The 21,857-nt window shown below is 38.6% G+C and overlaps 1 protein-coding gene across 2 annotated transcripts in view; it reads right to left on the bottom strand.

Annotated features, from left to right (window-relative positions):
- crtc1a (CREB regulated transcription coactivator 1a) overlaps positions 1 to 21,857 on the bottom strand; it is a 51,803-nt gene that overhangs the window by 18,937 nt on the left and 11,009 nt on the right. For both annotated transcript variants that reach the window (XM_061919806.1, XM_061919807.1), the window contains exons 3-10: positions 20,970 to 21,089; positions 20,819 to 20,880; positions 13,793 to 13,887; positions 11,513 to 11,598; positions 10,496 to 10,536; positions 6,735 to 6,910; positions 6,490 to 6,635; positions 3,659 to 3,751 (exon numbers count right to left, since the gene is read on the bottom strand). In XM_061919806.1, the coding sequence (XP_061775790.1) occupies positions 3,659 to 3,751; positions 6,490 to 6,635; positions 6,735 to 6,910; positions 10,496 to 10,536; positions 11,513 to 11,598; positions 13,793 to 13,887; positions 20,819 to 20,880; positions 20,970 to 21,089 (819 nt within the window). The remainder of the gene's footprint in view (positions 1 to 3,658; positions 3,752 to 6,489; positions 6,636 to 6,734; positions 6,911 to 10,495; positions 10,537 to 11,512; positions 11,599 to 13,792; positions 13,888 to 20,818; positions 20,881 to 20,969; positions 21,090 to 21,857) is intronic.

Genomic DNA, 21,857 nt, shown 5'->3' with positions numbered 1-21,857 from the left:
GAGGGGGTCCGGTCCGATGACCATGGATGAAGTACTGGCTGTCCAGAGTCGAGACCCAGGATGGACCGCTCGTCGGGACCCAGGATGGACCGCTCGCCTGTATCGGTTGGGGACATCTCTACGCTGCTGATCCGCCTCCGCTTGAGATGGTCTCCTGTGGACGGGACTCTCGCTGCTGTCTTGGATCCGCTTGAACTGATCTCTCGCGGCTGTGTTGGAGCCACTATGGATTGAACTTTCACAGTATCATGTTAGACCCGCTCGACATCCATTGCTTTCGGTCCCCTAGAGGGGGGGGGGTTGCCCACATCTGAGGTCCTCTCCAAGGTTTCTCATAGTCAGCATTGTCACTGGCGTCCCACTGGATGTGAATTCTCCCTGCCCACTGGGTGTGAGTTTTCCTTGCCCTTTTGTGGGTTCTTCCGAGGATGTTGTAGTCGTAATGATTTGTGCAGTCCTTTGAGACATTTGAGATTTGGGGCTATATAAATAAACATTGATTGATTGATTGATAGATAGATAGATAGAAGGTGTCACACCGCGGTGAGGGAAGTCTTGTTTGTTTTTCTGTCTTGTGATCAATGAATTTTATTTTGAAAAGCTACCCTCTTGTTTCAGATCACGGGTCCTTACTCTTGTGTCACCAGTCTAACGTCATCCTTGATTCCTGATCGTTTCCACCTGTTTCCCATCACTCCCACATCCTATTTAAGCTGACTTCTCCGTTTGTCCTTTGCCAGATCGTCTCGTCTATCGTGCCTTTCTAGCGTCCACGTCCATGTCCTTGGTTCCCTCCTTGCCTTGCTCCTGTTTTTTCTCGTTCTCCCTAATTTTTGATCATAGCAGTTATTTTTTGCTGAAATTTTGTGTTTACTTTTTTCCTCCTTCCGAGCGTCCTTAGTTTTCCTCCGTCGACCTAATTGGTGAGTTTTTTGTTATTCCAAATTTCGTTTTATTTCCTCATTGATTGAGTGATTTTTTGTTTATTCATAGGTATTGTATTTGTATATATTATTAGAGTTTATTTTTCCTCCTATTGGAGCGCTTTTTGTTAATTCTTCTTGGTATTCTATTTTTGTTAGGTTATTTTCTTAAAGTAGTATTCCTCCTTATTTTTTGGAGTGATTTTTTGAGTCAAGTGTTTATCCTCAGATTTATTTTCCGTATGTTGTATAAATTTTTGTGAAATACTTTTTTTACCGGAGGTTGAAAAGTTATTTCAAAACAAAAGCTGTTATTTTTGGAAACTTCCTCTCTGCATCTGGGTCCTCTCATTTCCAAGTCGTAACAGATGGTACTTTATTGATTCCTTCAGGAGAGTTCCTTCAGGAAAATTAATGTTTTGCTCACCTTTTCAGTAGAGCCATAATAAATTCATAAAAGGACCAAACTTCATGACATTATATTCTTTACAACCGTATGAAAACTTTTAAACGTGACTGTATGTATTTATATGTGTATACATACAGGCCAAAAGTTTGGACAAACCTTCTCATTCAATGCGTTTTCTTTATTTGCATGACTATGTACATCAGACCTGGGCAAATTATGGCCCAGGGGCCACATGCAGCCCGTTAAGCTTTTCAATCTGGCCCGCCGGACATTCCCCAAAAATTTACCGTTGTGATGTGCAGTGATGTTTTCTAACGACCGTAAGTCTTGAACTATACAAAGTAGTTCAATGGTTACTATGGTAATCTAATTAGTTACTATGGTAATCTATGTCACAGCAGCTCAGATGAGCCACCAAGCAGTGTGGGCGGGAAGCGTTTCCACAGACGTAGAAGGAGATTTTCACAACAAAGTTCTAAAGCTTAGTGATATATCAGATTGTAGGTGGGTTTGTTTTGTACCCTTCGTGTTCATATTTCACTGTTTGTTGCATTTTTGTTGCGTTTCACTTAATTGTAAAATATGTCGATCGAAAGGGGGTGTGACGTTCACATTTTGTCAATATTCAGTGTTTTATCCTTCATAGAAAAATATAAAATTCCATTATGTTTTTTAATGCGGTCTGTCATAACGTTTTTAGCATTCATTCAGACACTATTGTGAAGTTTTATATTAGTGTTCCTAAAAATAGATGTACCAGCCCTTAGACACATACTTTTCTCTAAATATGGTCCCCGAGTCAAAATAAATGCCCAGGCCTGATCTACATTAAAAATTGTCACTGAAGGCATCAAAACTATGAATGAACACATGCGGAGTTATGTACTTAACACAAAAAGGTGAAATAACTGAAAACATGTTTTATATTCTAGTTTCTTCAAAATAGCCACCCTTTGCTCTGATTACTGCTTTGCACAGTCTCGACTGAAGCTCTACATAAAACAAGAATGGGAAAGAATTCCACTTTCAAAGCTTCAAGAATTAGTTTCCTCAGTTCCCAAACGTTTATTGAGTGTTGTTAAAAGAAAAGGTGATTTATTTATTTATTTTTATTATCTTTCTAGCTATCATTATGTATACGTATCGTTGCATTTGAACAACTTTATTGTTGATAATAGAGGTAATCTATTGGTTTTGTTCATGATCAATAGCGCTTTTTCTATTGGTATTTGTATTGCTCCAGTTTTAGTGTAAAAATGCTCATTGTCATTATTATATTATTTATTTCACTAACTGCTTATTTGCTATCACTTTTACGATCATATTTGTACATATTATGTATGTGCTGGCTGCGATGAGGTGGCGACTTGTCCAGGGTGTACCCCGCCTTCCGCCTGATTGTAGCTGAGATCGGCGCCAGCGCCCCCCGCGACCCCAAAAGGGAATAAGCGGTAGAAAATGGATGGATGTATGTGCTGGTGTTGTTCTATAGTTGTTGTTGTTATTGTTGTATTTGCTGTTGTTGTTTTTGTCTCTCTGTCTAATCCCCCTCTTATCCCCACAATTTCCCCCTCTGTCTTCCTTTTTTTCTCTTTCTATCCCCTCCTGCTCCGGCCCGGCTGCACCAAATGATAATATAAATACATTTAATAAAGTCACATTCAAATAAGACAACAAGAGAAGTATCTTACACTTCTCTTTTGTAAAGTCAATCTGAACGGCCGATATGGGCATTTACATCAACTATATGATTTGCCTGAGAAGATGGACAGGACAAAAAAAAAAAAGAAAAGGTGATGAACAAGGGCATGTTCACAGTGGTGAACATGCCCTTTCCCAACTTCTTTGGCATGTTCACCACTGGGAACTGAGGAAACTAATTGTTGAAGCTTTGAAAGTGGAATTCTAAGTTAATGATTCTAAGGGAAATTCTAAGTTAATGATTATTTGCCAAAAAAAAAATGAAGTTTAAGAGTTTGAACATCAAATATCTTGTCTTTGTAGTGCATTCAACTGAATATGGGTTGAAAAGTATTTGCAAATCTAACACAGTTTCCCAACTTATATGGAAACAGAGTTTGTACAATGTAAATAGTAATGAAAATAAAGAAAACGCATTAAAATGAGAAGGTGTGTCCAAATATTTGACGTGTACTGTATATGTATACATGTATATATGTAGCGTTTGTCGTCTTTCTACTCATTTATATCTATGGGTGAAAGTCTTTTGTGTCCTTCGGGCCATCGCGTTCAGTAAAATGAATACCTGCGATTGTGTCATCAAATAGGCATTTATTATCGGAGGATGCATGAATGGTAAACTCACAGGCTGGTTGTGGTGAGTCTGGGGCAGCGGCGGCTGGTTGAAGAAGGCATACTGGGACAACTGCTGCTCGAGGTTCATGGCGTTGATGGCAACCTGGAAAACGGATACAACAAAGGTGGTTCAATTCACGTCTTGAGAGAGTACCTTATGTTTTTACTAGAGATGTCCGATAATAACGGCCGATAAATGCTTTAAAATGTAATATCGGAAATTATCGATATCGGTTTTGAAAATGAATGACTTTTTAAAACGCCGCTGTACGGAGCGGTATATATCCGGTAAAACACGGACATAGGGAGCAGTACAGAGCAGTTGCGTCTTCCAGTCCCACACACAACACAGGCGTTGACGACTGCAGCATGAGAGGTTTACTGGCGACGCTTGATGACCTCATCAAACCGCCATGAGCGTACCAGAACAACAAGAGTGTGTTGTTGCTGGTGCTGTAGTCGTGGCTATTAAGCCAGTTTGCTCGGTGACTGACTAACGACACCATGTCTATGGTTTGGGATTATTTTAAAGCAGACCTGGGCATTTATTTTGACTCGGGGGCCACATTTACAGAAAAAATTTGTCTGGGGGCCGGTACATGAATTGACTAACGTGGACCCCGACTTTAACAAGTTGAAAAACTTATTCGGGTGTTACCATTTAGTGGGCAATTGTACGGAATATGTACTGTACTGTGCAATTCACTAATAAAAGTGTCAATCAATCAATCAATACATATATTTTTAGAAACACTAATACAAAACTTCACAATAATGTCTGATTGAATGCTAAAAATATCATGACAGACCGCCTTAAAAAACATAATGGAATTTTAAATTTTTCTATGAAGGATAAAACACTGAATATTCACAACATATGCACGTCACACCCCTTTCGATCGACATAGTTTACAATTAAGTGAAACGCAACAAAAATGCAACAAACAGTGAAATATGAACGCAAAGGGTACAAAATAAACCCACCTACAATCTGATATATCGGATATATCACTAAGCTTGAGAACTTTGTTGTGAAAATCTCCTTCTACGAAAACAGCTTACTTTTTTACACAGCTAACACAAAATATGCAACATTTTCCCCAAAGAATATCTCAAAGTGGAATATTTAATGTGACATTATTGGAGCCTTGAATAGGTCAATAATTCATAATGTCATTGATTTTGATTCTCTACAAAATGCGAGTGGACCCCTGCCTGGTTGCCTGGATTTCGAACTACCTCACCGACAGGCCACAGAACGTCAGACTGAAGGACATCAAGTCTGACACTGTGATCAGCAGCACCGGAGCACCGCAGGGAACGGTGCTGGCCCCTCTTCTCTTCACTCTGTACACCGCTGACTTCTGCGACAAGTCAGAGCTGTGTCACATCCAGAAGTACGCGGATGACACAGCCATCGTCGGGTGCATCAGGGACGGCAGAGAGGAGGAGTTTCGGAACCTGGTGAGGGACTTTGTTGTCTGGTGCCACACGAACTTCTTGCAGCTCAATCCGTCAAAGACCAAGGAGCTGGTCATTGACTTTAGGGAGGTCGAGTCCACGGTCACAACCTATTGTGATCGAGGGAGTTGAGGTACAGACCGTGGACTCATTCAAGTCCCTCGGGGTTTGGATGGACAATAAGCTGGACTGGACTGTCAACACGGACCACCAGTACAAGAAAGGACAGAGCAGGCTGTACTTCCTCAGGAGACTGCACTCCTTCAACATTTGTAGAAAACTCCTGTGGATGTACTACCAGTCTGTGGTTGCCAGTGTTCTCTTCTACATGGTAGTGTGCTGGGGGGGCAGTACATCTAAGAAGGACAGCTCCAGACTTGAGAAACTGATCGGGCGGGCCGGTTCTACAATGGGAATGAAACTGGACTCACTGGTGACGGTGGCAGAGAAAAGAACTGTTGACAAACTAGTGAGCATCCTGGATGATGCAAGTCACCCTCTGCATAGCTTTATCAGTAGCCAGAGGAGCCTGTTCAGTGCTGGACTGCTTCATCCCAAGTGCAGGACTAATAGACTCAAAAACTCTTTGTCCCACACGCCATTAGACTGTACAACTCCTCTCTGGGGCAGAGGGCGGGGGGTACTAGGATGACAGGGGATGCAAAACAATAACAGTGCAATAAGTTTTCATAACATGGTCACTACTGCCTACTTTGTCTTGTTGTATTCTTATTTTACTGTTATAATTTTATTCCCATTGTTGCTTTTTATTTTTTATTCTTATTGTAATATTTCTCTATTTTGTTTCCATTTAAACCCCCGTTATTTACTTTTTTTAATTGATCTCAACTCTGTACACTGCTGCTGGAATTTTAATTTTCCTGAAGGAACTCTCCTGAAGGAATCAATAAAGTACTATCTATCTATCTATCTTATTATTTTTTAAAGAAAGAAACAGCCTGCATGGCAGCATTGTGTTACTAGAGTCAACATTGCAACATTTTCTTTTTACATTTCACCTGTTGGCTCTTTTATAACACTTTTTATTTATTTTTTTTTTAAATGGTATTTATACAATGTGCCATGGGGCCGTTAAAAAAATGCCATGTGGGCCGAAAATTGCCCCTGGGCCGCACTTTTAAATTGACCTCCTAAAGCTTTAGTAAAACTTGAAAATATTCCGATTCTGTCTCGGTGGTCCTTCTTACTCAGCATATATGTCATCAAAAGAAATTGGGATTGTACAGTAACTTAAATTCCCTGGGAGGAGGAACTGGTCCGACGCAACAGAACCTACCACATAGACATCCCCGATTGTTACACTTACAATACAGTATCACAAGGGGGTCTTGACTGTGGTGGTTATGGGCACACTCGTACCTGAGACAGGGGGAGTGGTGGAGATTTTGGCGAGAGCTGCAAGTTCTGGTGCTGGTGACAGTCTCCTGTGTTCTGGATGAGCGGAACCATGTTGTCCAGCTCGGACCGCATCTCCATGGTAACCGTGGCTTGAGAGGCGCTAACTCCTACCCAGCACGTTAAACACACAAAAAATGCACGTCATTGAGTTTTCTTACAACGGAAACACGTCCTGCATGAGGCTCGCGTACGACTGGGGCGGATACCTCGTATTCTATCCAGCGCCTGCATGCTGTGGTAGGAGCTGAACGCCACATCATCCAAGTCCAACGGGGTGGAGAGCGGAGGAGGGAACTGGATGTTTGTCAGGTCCGGCAGGGAACCGCCAGTGTTGTGGGCAACGGGTTTGAGGGTCAGATGCTGCTCCGAAGATGGGAATATGCTGCAACATGACATTGAAATAGACAAATATTTGAACTTGACAGCTTTGTTAATACAAACCCCGTTTCCGCACAAGTTGGGATATTGTGTTAGATGTAAATATAATCGGAATACAGTGATTTGCGAATGTTTTTCAACCCATATTCAGTTGAATATGCTACAAAGACAACATATTTGATGTTCAAACTAATAAAAACATTTTTTTTTGCAAATAATCATTAACTTTAGAATTTGATGACAGCAACACGTGACAAACAAGTTGGGAAAGGTGGCAATAAACACTGATAAAGTGATAAAGTGCCATGATTGGGTATAAAAACAGCTTCCCAAAAAATGCTCGGTCTTTCACAAGAAAGGATGGGGCGAAGTACACCCCTTTGTCCACAACTGTGTGAGCAAATAGTCAAACAGTTTAAGAATAACGTTTCTCAAAGTGCAATTGCAAGAAATTTAGGGATTTCAACATCTCCGGTCCATGATATCATCAAAATGTTCAGAGAATCTGGAGAAATCACTCCACATAAGCGGCACGGCCGGAAAACAACATTGAATGACCGTGACCTTCGATCCCTAAGATGCCACTGCATCAAAAACCGACATCAATATCTAAAGGATATCACCACATGGGCTCAGGAACACTTCAGAATACCACTGTCACTAAATACAGTTTGTCACTACATCTGTAAGTGCAAGTTAAAGGTCTACTATTCAAAGCGAAAGCCATTTATCAACAACCTCCAGAAATGCCGCCGGAAAAGTGGAAAAGTGTTCTGTGGTCTGACGAGTCCATATTTCAAATGGTTTTTGGAAATATTCAACATCGTGTCATCTGGACCAAAGGGGAAGCGAACCATCCAGACTGTTATCGACACAAAGTTGAAAAGCCAGCATCTGTGATGGTATGGGGGTGCATCAGTGCCCAAGGCATGGGTAACTTACACATCTGTGAAGGCACCATTAATGCTGAAAGGTACATACAGGTTTTGGAACAACATATGCTGCCATCTAAGCGCTGTCTTTTTCATGGACGCCCCTGCTTATTTCAGCAAGACAATACCAAGCCACATTCAGCATGTGTTACAACAGCGTGGCTTCGTAAAAAAAGAGTGTGGGTACTTTCCTGGCCCGCCTGCAGTCCAGACCTGTTTCCCATGGAAAATGTGTGGCGCATTATGAAGCATAAAATACGACAGCGGAGACCCCGGACTGTTGAACGACTGAAGCTCTACATAAAACAAGAATGGGAAAGAATTCCACTTTCAAAGTTTCAAAAATTAGTTTCCTCAGTTCCCAAACGCTTATTGAGTGTTGTTAAAAGAAAAGGTGATGTAACACAGTGGTGAACATGCCCTTTCCCAACTACTTTGGCACGTGTTGCAGCCATGAAATTCTAAGTTAATTATTATTTGCAAAAAAAATATAAAGTTTATGAGTTTGAACATCAAATATCTTGTCTTTGTAGTGCATTCAACTGAATATGGGTTGAAAAGGATTTGCAAATCATTGTATTCCGTTTATACTTTTATCTAACACGATTTCCCAACTCATATGGAAACGGGGTTTGTATTTAAGTAGAGCTCACACTTCTTTTTGAGCAATAAGTAAAGAGCTCTCTATTTTCATGACTGTATTTTAAAATGTCAATCATCTGTTGTGTGTATATCGAATATACTCAATATATCGTGGGTTTGTCTCTGTGCAATATAGAAAATGACTATATGGTGATATTCGAGTACACGATCTCACGCAGTTGCTTTTAGCTGCAGGCATTACACTACAGGCTCTTTCCACTCTTTCTTGTCTCTCCTTCTCACAGAAAGCCAAAACAAGCGCACATTCTAACGTACGTCACATACAGTCGCGCGTGTAACGTCATACGCCCTCGCGGAGAAGACAGGTAGCAGCTGTGGTGCTAACGGTGCGTTGCTAGTGGTAATACGAGAGGGAGAGAGGTGCCAATCTGGTAACAAATGAAGGAATAATTAATTCCCAGGAAAAACAGCAGGGGGGTCCATCGTCTGGCGGTGGTTTGGCTTCAAGCGGAAATATGTCAAACAGACATATGTGGTATGCGGCATAAGCGTTCCTGCAAAACGTAGCACCACTACTAATTTGTAGCATCATTTGAAAAGTCACCTGCTAGAGAATGAAGAGTGCTTACTCCGAATGTCAACATCTCCGGCCGGTGCCTTACCCACAAAATGCCGAAGCAACCATTTCCAGATCAACACCGTATGAAAAAGCTAGTCAACAACAGAAGGAGATGACGTCCGCAGGAACCTACCACATAGCCAAGGACATTTACTATTTGATTTTCTATTATACAGCTAATTTTTATTTGACAGTTATTGAAATATCTTGTGTGACATCATGCACAAAAGTGCACTTTACTTGTTTTGAACTATTGTAGTGACGTTCTGTACAAAAAGTGCACTTTAATTTAGTGTTGTTTTGATATGTCATCTTAGTGACATCATGCACAAAAGTGCACTAATAACTTGTTTTAAAATGTCTCTGACAATCTTGCACTTTCTGTTTTGGAAATGACTGCTTAATAACTGTTTAATAAATACACTTTTGGTCAATTGACTTCTGATTTCCTTCTCTGCATGAAAGTTTAAAATAAGTACATATTAATGCAGTATGAGAAGAATGTTTTAATGTAGACATAGAATCATCATACTGCTGGGATTATATGCATCAAGTGTTCATTCAAGGCTAAGGCAAAATATGGAGATATATAGGGTGTATCTTGACATGGCCTAAAAATATTGAGATATTAATAAAAGGCCATATCGCCCAGTGTACAGTGCGAGGAATATATCTGACAATTTGATTGATGCATAAAGTCCACCGTCTTGCAGTGAATCCGTTCGTTGACAATGAATTGTGGTTAGAAGTGACCACAGCACAGCATTTACTTATATGACCGAATCCAAACAACCTACCCTACTCATAGCGCAAAAAAATAAAGAGAGAGAACCCAACACAAAAAGTCAACAGACATGGTTTAACACAGTGCTTCTTAACCTTGTTGGAGGTATGGAACCCCGCCAGTTTCATATGAACCCTTCTTTGGTAAAAAAAAATACCAATTATTTTTTTTAAATTTAAGACAAAGTTGCACAAAATGAATTGTGCATAAACCACAATAAATCAAACGCCTGCAAATCAGATGGCAAAAATTAGAGGCAACATCGTTTCTGGGTTATCCATAATACGCCGATAGGGAGAAGTTTTTATTTACATGTAGAGTTGGGTGTGTCTTGACCTACGCCGATCCTTTGAGGCCGACTCACCGAACCCCTAAGGTTTGATCGAACCCAGGTTAAGAACCACTGGTTTGACCTGCTCAATGAACTTTGGCAATATTAAAAACAGCCAACCACTATAAACAAAGTAAATCAATTACAATGCAGATGGGACACGTGCAAAACTCTCCACACTTATCCATGTTTGGCTACAAGTTCGCGGGCCGGATCTGGCCCACAAACAGGTTTTAACCGGCCCGCAAGAAGAGTTTGCAATTCATTGGTATTGGGACAACACTAGTATGCACATAAAAAACAACAACTAAAATACTCACTGAATTCCAGGGACTTTGTAGGGTTTGGATCGAGAAACATCCTGAAAGGAGAAAAGATTGTGCATGTGACAAGGCGTGGACTTTGGTGCCGTTTGTTTTCCCGTGGTGCAAAGCGACTGGATCGGACACGATGTGAAGGTACTGACATCTTTTAATATTAATTCGAAAAAAAGGAACAAACGAAAGGCGCTTGCAGCAGAGGATCAAAAACTTGGCTAAGAAAACAAAACTATCACAAAGGCAAAACTATGGACATAAAACAAAACTTACAAACTGTGGCATGACTAACGAAAACTTACTTGGACCGAGAAAGAGCATGGCTCATCGGGATGGATGACATGGGAGTGTAGGAGGTGATGACTGCCTGGCAACTACAGGCTTAAATAGTGCTGTGATTATTGACAGGTGCGTGAGTCCAAACAAATGAGCCAGGTGAACCTATTGGTTGTCATGGAAACTAAAACAAACCAGGGTGCGCAAAAACAGGAACTAACTAAACAGAACATGATCACAAAGACATGACAGCATGTCCACCTTGAATTGTAACGACCAGCAGATTAAATGTGTTTAAGATAGGGATGTTCTCAACAGGGTTTTATTGCTGCCAATTCCCGTGCCGATTATCCATGATGAGATTGGCCAATACCAATATCGACACCAATACTGATATCAGTCTCGTGCATGGGCTGTTCATTTTCAAATGTATGTATGGTAAGTTCTTTTGAGAGAGTTATCTGTGTGTAATAGATTCAGCCTCGTCTTCCAGTGATAACCTTACTTCATTAAGATATTACAAACAATTTTAATTTATTTTCCGCAATGAAAGTGATTATTATTAGCTTAGTGGAGCAGTTTCACACTGCGTATGGAGACACATTATTAGCTAGTAGCTGCTTTGTCTAAAAATAAAGTGTCAGCCAGAGGGGATCGGTGTTTCTGATAGGCATTAAAATGCATGAATCTGCAATGGCGGAACAGCCCCAGTTTGAAACATGTCTGTGAGTGTTGATGGAGCACCTTTTCGCAGTCCCAGTCCTGATTTTGCTCTTCTTCTTCCGCCTCTTGTTTGACGGCTTCAGATCCGGGCACGGTTAATAAAAGAACTACAGAGATGGAGAGAAATACAAGGGATATCCTTTAACAAAAACTTATCAAGTTAAATGTCGGACACCAAAACAAATATGCCCCTAAATGGTTGTCGTCAGAAAAGCTTATCATGATACCATGACAGATGGCTTTCATTATCTCACCTATGATTGGATTTTAGGATACATGCACACTTTTAGAAGGATTGTTTAGTTTTGTGTTTAGCTATAGCTTTACCTGCCAATTTTGTTTATAGAGCCTCATTTAAACTGTAAAATAACCAACTAAAACAGTCAACTCGAGGTGGGGAAATACAAACCCCAAAACCAGTGAAGTTGGCACATTGTGTAAATGGTAAATAAAAACAGAATACAATGATTTGCTAATCCTTTTCAACTCTTATTCAGTTGAATAGACTGCAAAGACAAGATTGTTAACGTTCGAACTGGAACACTTTATTTTTTGCAAATATTAGCTCATTTGGAATTTGATGCCTGCAACATGTTTTGAAAAAAGCTGCCAGAAGTGGCAAAAAAGACTGAGAAAGTGGAGGAATGCTCATCAAACACTTATTTTGAACATCTCAGAGGTGAACAGAGGTGTGGGGCGGCATAGCTCGGTTGGTAGAGTGGCCGTGCCAGCAACTTGAGGGTTGCAGGTTCGATTCCCGCTTGTGCTATCCTAGTTACTGCCGTTGTGTCCTTGGGCAAGACACTTTACCCACCTGCTCCCAGTGCCACCCACACTGGTTTAAATGTAACTTAGATATTGGGTGTCACTATGTAAAGCGCTTTGAGTCACTTGAGAAAAGCGCTATATAGGAAGAAAGAAAAAAAAAAAGAAAAAGAACAGGCTAATTGGAAACAGGTGGGTGCCATGGTTGGGTATAAAAGCAGCTTCCATGAAATGCTCAGTCATTCACAAACGAGGATGGGGCGAGGGTCACCACTTTGGGAACAAATGCGTGAGCAAATTGTCCAACAGTTTAAGAACAACATTTCTCAATCAGCTATGCAAGGAATTTAGGGATTTCACTATTCAAGGTCTGTAATATCATCAAAAGGTTCAGAAAATCTGGAGAAATCACTGAATGCGAGCGATGATATTATGGATCTTTGATCCCTCAGGCAGTACTGCATCAAAAAGTGACATCAGTGTGTAAAGGATATCACCACATGGGCTCAGGAACACTTCAGAAAACCACTGTCAGTGACTACAGTTGGTTGCTACATCTGTAAGTTCAAGTTAAAACTTGACTATGCAAAGCCAAAAGCATTTATCAACAACACCCAGAAACGCAAACAAAGTGTAAAAGTGTTTGGTGGTCTGACAAGTCCACATTTCAAATTATATTTGGAAACAGAGGACGTGGTGTCCTCCGGAACAAAGAGGAAAAGAACCATTCGGATTGTTCTAAGCGAAAATTTGAAAAGCCAGCATCTGTGATGGCATGGGGGTGTATTAGTGCCCAAGGCATGGGTAACTTACCGGTCTGTAAACGCACCAATAATGCTGAAAGGTACATAAAGGTTTTGGAGCAACATATGTTGTCATCCAAGCAACCTCATCAAAGACGCCCCTGCTTATTTTAGCAAGACAATGCCAAGCCACGTGTTACAACAGCGTGGCTTTGTAGTAAAAGAGTGTGGGTACCATACTGGCCTGCCTGTAGTCTAGACCTGTCTCCCATTGAAAATGTGAAGCCTAAAATACCACGACGGGGAGCCCGGACTATTGAACAACTTAACCTGTACATCAAGCAAGAATGGGAAAGAATTCCACCTGAAAAGCTTCAAACATTGGTCTCCACAGTTCCCAAATGTTTACTGAGTGTTGTTAATAGGGAAGGCCATGTAACACAGTGGCAAAAATGCCCCTCTGCTGACTTTTTTGCAATGTGTTGCTGCCATTAAATCCTAAGTTAATGATTATTTGCAAAAAACATTTAGTTCATCAGTTCGAACATTAAGTATATTGTCTTTCCAGTCTATTCAATTCAATTGCAAATCATTGTATTCTGTTTTTATTTACGAAATACACAACGTGCCAACTTCACTGGTTTTGGGGTTTATACAATTAAACAAAGCTTGACTCATTCGGTGAAATTCAGTCACATACAGGAGGTGAGTATCTTGTAAACTAACGTGTTATATTAATCAATGCAGCCGTGACGCCGGGAGCATTAAAATAAAAATAAAAAGTAATTTACACCTCGCTTGGGCTGCAACTCCTGCGACCCGCCTGCGAAGGAGACCTGCTGGCAAGGAGCAAGCGTGCTCTGATGAAGTGCTGAGTCAGAGTTTGTCCTGCAGCGCAAGTGCACACCATCAAATCAGGCAGTGCAAACATTCAAGATGCCAAATGACAGCGGATACAGAAGGGGAAAGCATACAGAGTAATTATAGTAATCTTTGTAACAATGTAACTTTGACCCATGAAGTTATAAAGTACAATAGATCCAGTTTTCCTGAACAGAATGTGTGTTAAGTAGGGGTGTAACGGTACGTGTATTTGTATTGAACCGTTTCGGTACGGGGGTGTACCGAACGAGTTTCTAACCTAAAGTCTTAACAAGCTGCTTTGCTTCTTCTGTCTCCTACACAGCACCCGGCATTGTCCCACCCACACAACCATCTGATTGGTTACATATACAGCGGTAACAGCCAATCACCAGTGCGTATTCAGAGCGCATGTAGTAAATGCTTCAGCGTCGAGCAGATAGGTGTTTAGCAGGTGAGCATAAGGCAACGTACTCTCCCCAAATTATAAAAAACACCTCCCAGTCAACTACTACTAACATCACCATGAGCCCGTTGACCTTATAGAAACTTAAACTGCAGCTCAGCTCGCTCGCAGTCCTGGCTTGAGGTGAAGGCTAATTAGCTTTCAGCGTAACGTTAGCTCATTTTGGTGTGTGTGTGTGTGCGTTTTTTACGGACAGAAAAGCTTTGAATGGCAGGGTCCCTGCTATCACATGTTAATAAAAATATAACATTTACATAATACAAATCTACTACAGGCTTCCCAAATGCTGTGATAAATAAAGCATGATGAGTTGATTTGAAACTGTTTAATGTTGCACTTTTTATATTTAGAAGAAAAGTTTTCTCATTTTATTTCATCTGAGCAACAATTTGAGGCAGTTTAATGTGGATAAACGTGAGCAGAATTATTATAGTTTTCCCAATGTCAAAAGGATAAAGCCATTCTTTACAAATTTGAAAAATAAATAACCCAAACATTTATATTTTGTAGTTTTCTTACTCTACCGAAAATGAACCGAACCGTGATCTCTAAACCGAGGTACGTACCAATCTAAATTTTTGTGTACCGTTACACCCCTAATATACACATATATATACACACACATATATATACATACACACATACATTTACTCACACATATGTACACAGACACACACACACACACATATATATATACACACACACACACACACATATATACGTATATACATATACACATACATATACATACAGTATATATATACACATACATACATATACATACAGTATATATATACACACATACACACACATATATATATATATATATATATATATACACACACGCACAGACACACGTATACATATATATACATATATATGAATACTAGTGTATATATTATAAATATATATATATATATATATATATATATATATATGTATGTATATATATATATATATACACATACAAATATATATACATACACACATACATATACATAGTTTATTGTTTACAAATTTGGTAAATGAATAACCAAAAAATGTATAGTTTGTTGTGTTCTTACTGTACCGAAAATTAACCGAACCGTGACCTCTAAACCGAGGTAAGTACTGAATCGAATTTTTTGTGTACCGTTACACCCCCCCTAGTGTTAAGTCATTGAAACTAATCCAGGTTGCTTTCAGACTAGCAACCTTTGGTCTGTATTCCCTTGATTGATAAAAACAATCAGTTACCTCAACCTGTCTTCAAATAATCATGTATTGTATGCGGTTAGACTATCAGGACCTCTTGTATAAAACAACTTGCTCGGGAATTTTGCATTAAAAGGACTTGGTTATTTTTTTGGTCTCCTTTCGTGTATTAAATTGTGCAATTTTTTTTATCAAAGTGGTCTATTATCTATTTGTATGAGCCTAAATGCAGTTTAAGTTCATTTACATTTTTTGGAAGGTGCTTTATGTTTATTCAGATAAAATGGGACTATTTACTTTAGATGAATGCTTAGAACGGGGGTGAGCAAGCCGCATGTGGCTCATTAGCACCGCCCTAGTGGCTCCCTAGAGCTTTTTCAAAAATGGAAATATAATTTGTTGTTTTAATAATGTTTCCGTAGGAGGACAAACATGAAACAAACCTTCCTAATTGTTAGAAAGCCCACTGTTCAATATGTTTGTGTTTATGCTTCACTGATGACAGCATTTGACCAGCGCCGTCGTGTCCTACTAATTTTGACGGTCCTTGAACTCACCGTAGTTGTTTAACATGTACAACTTTCTCCAACGCTGCCACAGAAAGACGTGTTTAATGCCAATCCTTCTTTGTCTCATTTTGTCCACCAAATGTTTGATGCTGTGCGTGAATGCACAAAGGTGAGCTTTGTTGATGTTATTGACTTGCGTGGAGTGCTAATACTCCATGCTAACAAGCTATTTAGGTTAGCTGTGTGTGCATATTGCATCATTATGCCTCGTTTATAGGAATATTTGAGTTCATTTAATTTCCTTTACTTATGTCCTCTGTGTATTTAATTTATATTTGCATGTCTCATGGTACATTATTTGTATGTAATATTGGCTACATTTCGGATTGTGTGCCTTGTTGTTCCAGACCACAGCAAACATTATCATGTTGTTCCAGACCACAGCAAACGTCACCCAGCTTGCAAAGATTGTATGAAATCCATTAGAAGAAGACAGCCTGTCCTTTCCTTTAACTTGGACACACACATCTATAACTTTGGCAGTTTTAAGCCCGTCATTTCCAGGAGTTATCTCACCCTCTGAGACACTTACTTGTATGTATTGCCTTCATTATAACACTTGCATATTGCTTTTAACTTTTTGCGGCTCCAGACAGATTTGTTTTTTGTCTTTTGGGTCCAATTTGGCTCTTTCAACATTTTGGGTTGCCGACCCCTGGCTTACAGTAATTATAAGGCTCAGTTTATTTTTTAATTATTACATTTGTCTAAATCAAACCTGGGTAAATTAAGGCCCGGGGGCCACATGCGGCCCGTTGAGCTTTTCAATCTGGCCCGCCGGACATTCCCAAATATTTTTTTTAGATCTTTAAGATGGAAAGTGTAGCTGCCATTATGATGTGCAGTCATTTTTTGTAACGAACGTTAAGTATTCAACTATACAAAGTATTTCAATGCTTGGAATCTGCGCTTATGGACTATATACCAGTTACTACCGTCATCTAATTAGTTACTATGGTCATCTATGTCTCAGCAGCTCAGACGAGGCACTAAGCAGTGTGGGCGGGAAGCGTTTCCACAGACGCCGAAGGAGCTTTTCACAACAAAGTTCTAAAGCTTAGTGATGTATCAGATATATCAGATTATATGTGAGTTTATTTTGTAACCTTTGTACATATTTCACTTTTTGTTGCAATTTTGTTGCGTTTCACGCGATTGTAAAATATGTGGACCGAAAAGGAGTGTCACATTCATATTTTGTCAATATTCAGTGTTTTATCCTTCATAGAAAAATGTAAAATTCCATTGCGTTTTTTAAGGCGGTCTGCCTTAACGTTTTTAGAATTGTGGACGATGGCGTGGACTATGGTGTGGTTTGTTTTCCCGTGGTGTATTTTTCACCTGGCTCATTTGTTTGGACTCACGCACCAGTCAATAATCACAGCACAATTTAAGCCTGTAGTTGCCAGGCAGTCAGCCTTCATGCTTTTCATGTTACAGTAAGTGTTTTCGTTTTTGTAGTCCGTACTTCTGCCATTGTGCAAGTTTTTGTTTTCAGAGCCAAGTTTTGAACCTCTGCTGAAAGCGACTTCCGTTTGTTCCTTTTTTTTGAGTTAATAATAGTACAGGGGTCACCAAAGCGGTGCCCATAAGGACCAGATGAGTCGCCCGCTGGCCTGTTCTAGGAATAGCTCAAATAGCAGCACTTACCAGTGAGCTGCCTCTATTTTTCAAATGTTATTTATTTACTAGCAAGCTGGTCTCGCTTTGCTCAACATTTTTAATTCTAAGAGAGACAAAACTCAAATAGAATTTGAAAATACAAGAAAATATTTTAAAGACTTGGTCTTCACTTGTTTACATAAATTCATTTATTTTTTTACTTTGCTTCTTATAACTTTCCGAAAGACAATTTTAGAGAAAAAAAAAAACTTTAAAAATGATTTTAGGATTCTTAAACACATATACCTTTTTACCTTTTAAATTCCTTCCTCTTCTTTCCTGACAATTTAAAACAATGTTCAAGTATTTTTTTATTTTTTTATTGTAAAGAATAATAAATACATTTTTATTTAATTCTTCATTTTAGCTTCTGTTTTTTCGACAAGGAATATTTGTGAAAAATTTCTTCAAAATTTTTATGATTAAAATTGAAAAAAATTATTCTGGCAAATCTCGAAAATCTGTAGAATCAAATTTAAATCTTATTTCAAAGTCTTTTGAATTTCTTTCAAAATTTTTGTTCAGGAAAATCTAGAAGAAATAATGATTTGTCTTTGTAAGAAATATAGCTTGGTCCAATTTGTTATATATTATAAAAAAGTGCAGATTGGATTTTAACCTGTTTAAAACATGTCATCAAAATTCTAAAATAAATATTAATCAGGAAAAATTACTAATGATTTTCCATACCTTCTTTTTTAATTTTTTTCAAAAAAAATTTGAATTAGCTAGTTTTTGTCTTCATTTTTTGTCGGTTGAATTTTGAATTTTAAAGAGTCGAAATTGAAGATAAACTATGTTTCAAAATTTTATTTTCATTTTTTTCGTGTTTTCTCCTCTTTTAAACCGTTCAATTAAGTGTTTTTTCATCATTTATTCTATACAAAAAAGGTTCCGTAAAAGGAAAAAAAATGTACGACGGAATGACAGAAAGATATACCCATTTTTTTTATACATATAGATTTATTTACTAAAGGAAAATTGAGCAAATTGGCTATTTCTGGCAATTTATTTAACTGTGTATCACACTGGTAGCCCTTTGCATTAATCAGTAACAAAGAAGTAGCTCTTGGTTTCAAAAAGGTGCTGACCCCTGGTGTAGACTATGGCGTGGTTTGTTTTCCCGTGGTGCATTTTTCTCCTGGCTCATTTGTTTGGACTCACACACCTGTCAACAATCACAGCACTATTTAAGCCTGTAGTTGCCAGGCAGTCAGCCTGGCGACATCACCTTCTACTCACCCTTGATACCCCATTGATTGCTCACTTCTTGCCATAGATTCATGCTTTTCACGTTACAGTAAGTGTTTTTGTTTCTGTAGTCCGTAGTTCTGCCATTGTGCGAGTTTTGGTTTTCAGAGCCCAGTTTTGAACCTCTGGCGAGAGCGCCTTTCGTTTGTTCCTTTTTTTTGAGTTAATAATAGAAGATGTCATTACCTTCACGCCATGTACGGTCCAGTCGCTTTGCATCACGGGGAAACAAACTGCACCATAATCCATGCCTCGATATATACGCACATATATAAATACACACATATATATATATATATATATATATATATATATATATATATATATATATATATATATATATATATATACACACAAGGTTTTATATATACATATATATATATATGTATGTATACATATATATATGGATGTATACATATAAGGGCTGCGAATCTTTGGGTGTCCCACGATTCTATTCAATATGGTTTCTTGGGGTCGCGATTCGATAATATATCGATTTTTTCGATTCAACGTGATTCTCGATTCAAAAACGATATTTTTACGATTCAAACCGATTCTGTATTCATTCAATACATAGGATTTCAGCAGGATTTACCCCAGTCTGTTGACATGCTAGCAGAGTAGTAGATTTAAAAAAACAAAACGCTTTTATAATTGTAAAGGACAATGTTTTATCAACTGATTGCAATAATTTAAATTTGTTTTAAATATTAAACAAACCAAAAATATGACTTATTTTATCTTTGTGAAAACATTGGACACAGTGTGTTGTCAAGCTTATGAGATGCGATGCAAGTGTAAGCCACTGTGACACTATTGTTCTTTTTTTTTATTTTTATAAATGTCTAATGATAATGTTGATAAAAGATTTTTAATCACTGCTATGCTGAAATTATAACTAATATTGATACTGTTGTTGATATTTATTTTTGTTTCACTATTGGTTTGTTCTGTGTCTCCTCTCAATTGCACTCTTTATTGCAGTTCTGAGTGTTGCTGGGTCAGGTTTGGTTTTGGAATTGGATTGCATTGTTATGGTATTGCTGTGTAGTGGTTTGTTGGATTGATAAAATAAATAAATAAATATACAATAATCAATTTTTTTTTAAATGACGATCGATTCTGAATCGCACAACATATTCGATTCGATTTTTTCCCACACCCCTAATATATATATATATATATATATATATATATATATATATATCTATATATATATATATATATACATACATACATATATAGGGGAGTAATCTTTTTTTTTTTTTTTAAAACAGTGCACCAATTCGAGAAATTTAAATCAGGCTTATGGGGTGTGACATAATTGACCCAGTTTTCCCAGTATGAAGTTAATTTCTCCAATTTATAATTAATAAAGGCAGTTATCTTCTCCATGTTATATATGTCCATTGTGGTTTCCATCCATTGCTTCAAAGTTGGGCTCATTACATTTTAAAGCATTTATCGGCCGATAAAATCGGACATCCCTATTGAGAACTAAAGGAAAAATTCCCCAAAAAGTGCAGTTCCCCTTTAAATGTGTATTTATGTAAAAAAATTAAATAAAATGTTTTCATGTTAAAATAAAAAAACGTATTTTGAAGGTGTGGCAGCATTTATCTTGATGGTTGACACGTAGAGGACAACCTGCTCTACACTGGCAACTCTCCATAATGGGATATTTGGGGGTGTACTCACTTTTGTGGGGTACTACTGCACATACTGTCGTGTGAATATGAATCCAAAGCAGCTGTAATTCCCAGAGAGTCAACTGTGCACGGAAAAAGGAAACACAATCATGTCGGGAGCCTCTCACCTCCTCCAGCTGGTATCAGGTGGTGGGGACAGATACACCGAGCCGTACGGACAGCTGTCAATGTGACACTGACGGTTAAAAAAAAATAAAAAAAATACAGTTGGAAGACAGCAGAGAACATTCCCAATCCTAGGACAGAGTTAAAGGATATTTGGCGTCCGTGCTTGTCGAGGGTGAGGGGTTTTCGATGGGGCGATGGGATTCGGTTCCTGTAGACTCTGTCGACAAGCCCGTGGTGCCGCGACGATGCGTTCATGTCCATCCCTGCAGTCTAATAACAGGAACATATTGGAGAGGAGTTATTGCTTTAATACTTTTTGCTGTAGGACACAAATAATTCAGGCGGTGTACACTATGTGAGTAATAGTGCAGTCATCAAATTATTTAGATGAATCAGGGTTGCTTGGGAATAATTTCCATTAATTGTGTGAATGCTCCTAAGTTGTTTTTTGAAGTGGAAAAATTCCCGTTTTTTCCCGAAATTCCGTTATACCATTTCTTAATTCAACATGTTACTACTTCAGCATTTTTGGGAAATTCCCATTGAAATCAATAGGACATTTTTCAAAGTTCCACAACTCCCACATTTTTCACCTGATTCAAACCTTTCCAACTTCAAATTGTTCAGCCTATTCGGGCATTGCGGGCTTTCGCTTGACAAATTCCAACAATTCCCAGATTTCCCAGAATTCCAGGCCTTTTTTCCCATTCAAAATGAATTGGCCATTTTTCAAACTTTCACCATTTCCAAATTTTTTAACCCATTCAAACCATTTCATCTTCAACACATTCCATCATCCTCGAAATGTACACTTCCTTTTTTTCGAAATTCCCAAAAATTTCAGGACCTTGACAAATTCCAACAATTCCCAGATTTCCCAGAATTCCAGGTTTTCCGGGGCATTTTTCTGATTCAAAATGAATTGGCCATTTTTCAAACTTTCACCATTTCCAAATTTTTCAACCGATTCAAACCATTTCACCTTCAACACATTCCATCATCCTCGAAATGTACACTTCCTTTATTCAAAGTTCCAAA

Source organism: Nerophis ophidion, linkage group LG14 (genome assembly GCF_033978795.1).
Source record: "Nerophis ophidion isolate RoL-2023_Sa linkage group LG14, RoL_Noph_v1.0, whole genome shotgun sequence".
In the NCBI taxonomy this organism is placed as follows: Eukaryota; Metazoa; Chordata; class Actinopteri; order Syngnathiformes; family Syngnathidae; genus Nerophis; species Nerophis ophidion.
Note: the sequence above shows the minus strand (reverse complement) of the source record. Positions and strands in the feature narration are given on the sequence as shown.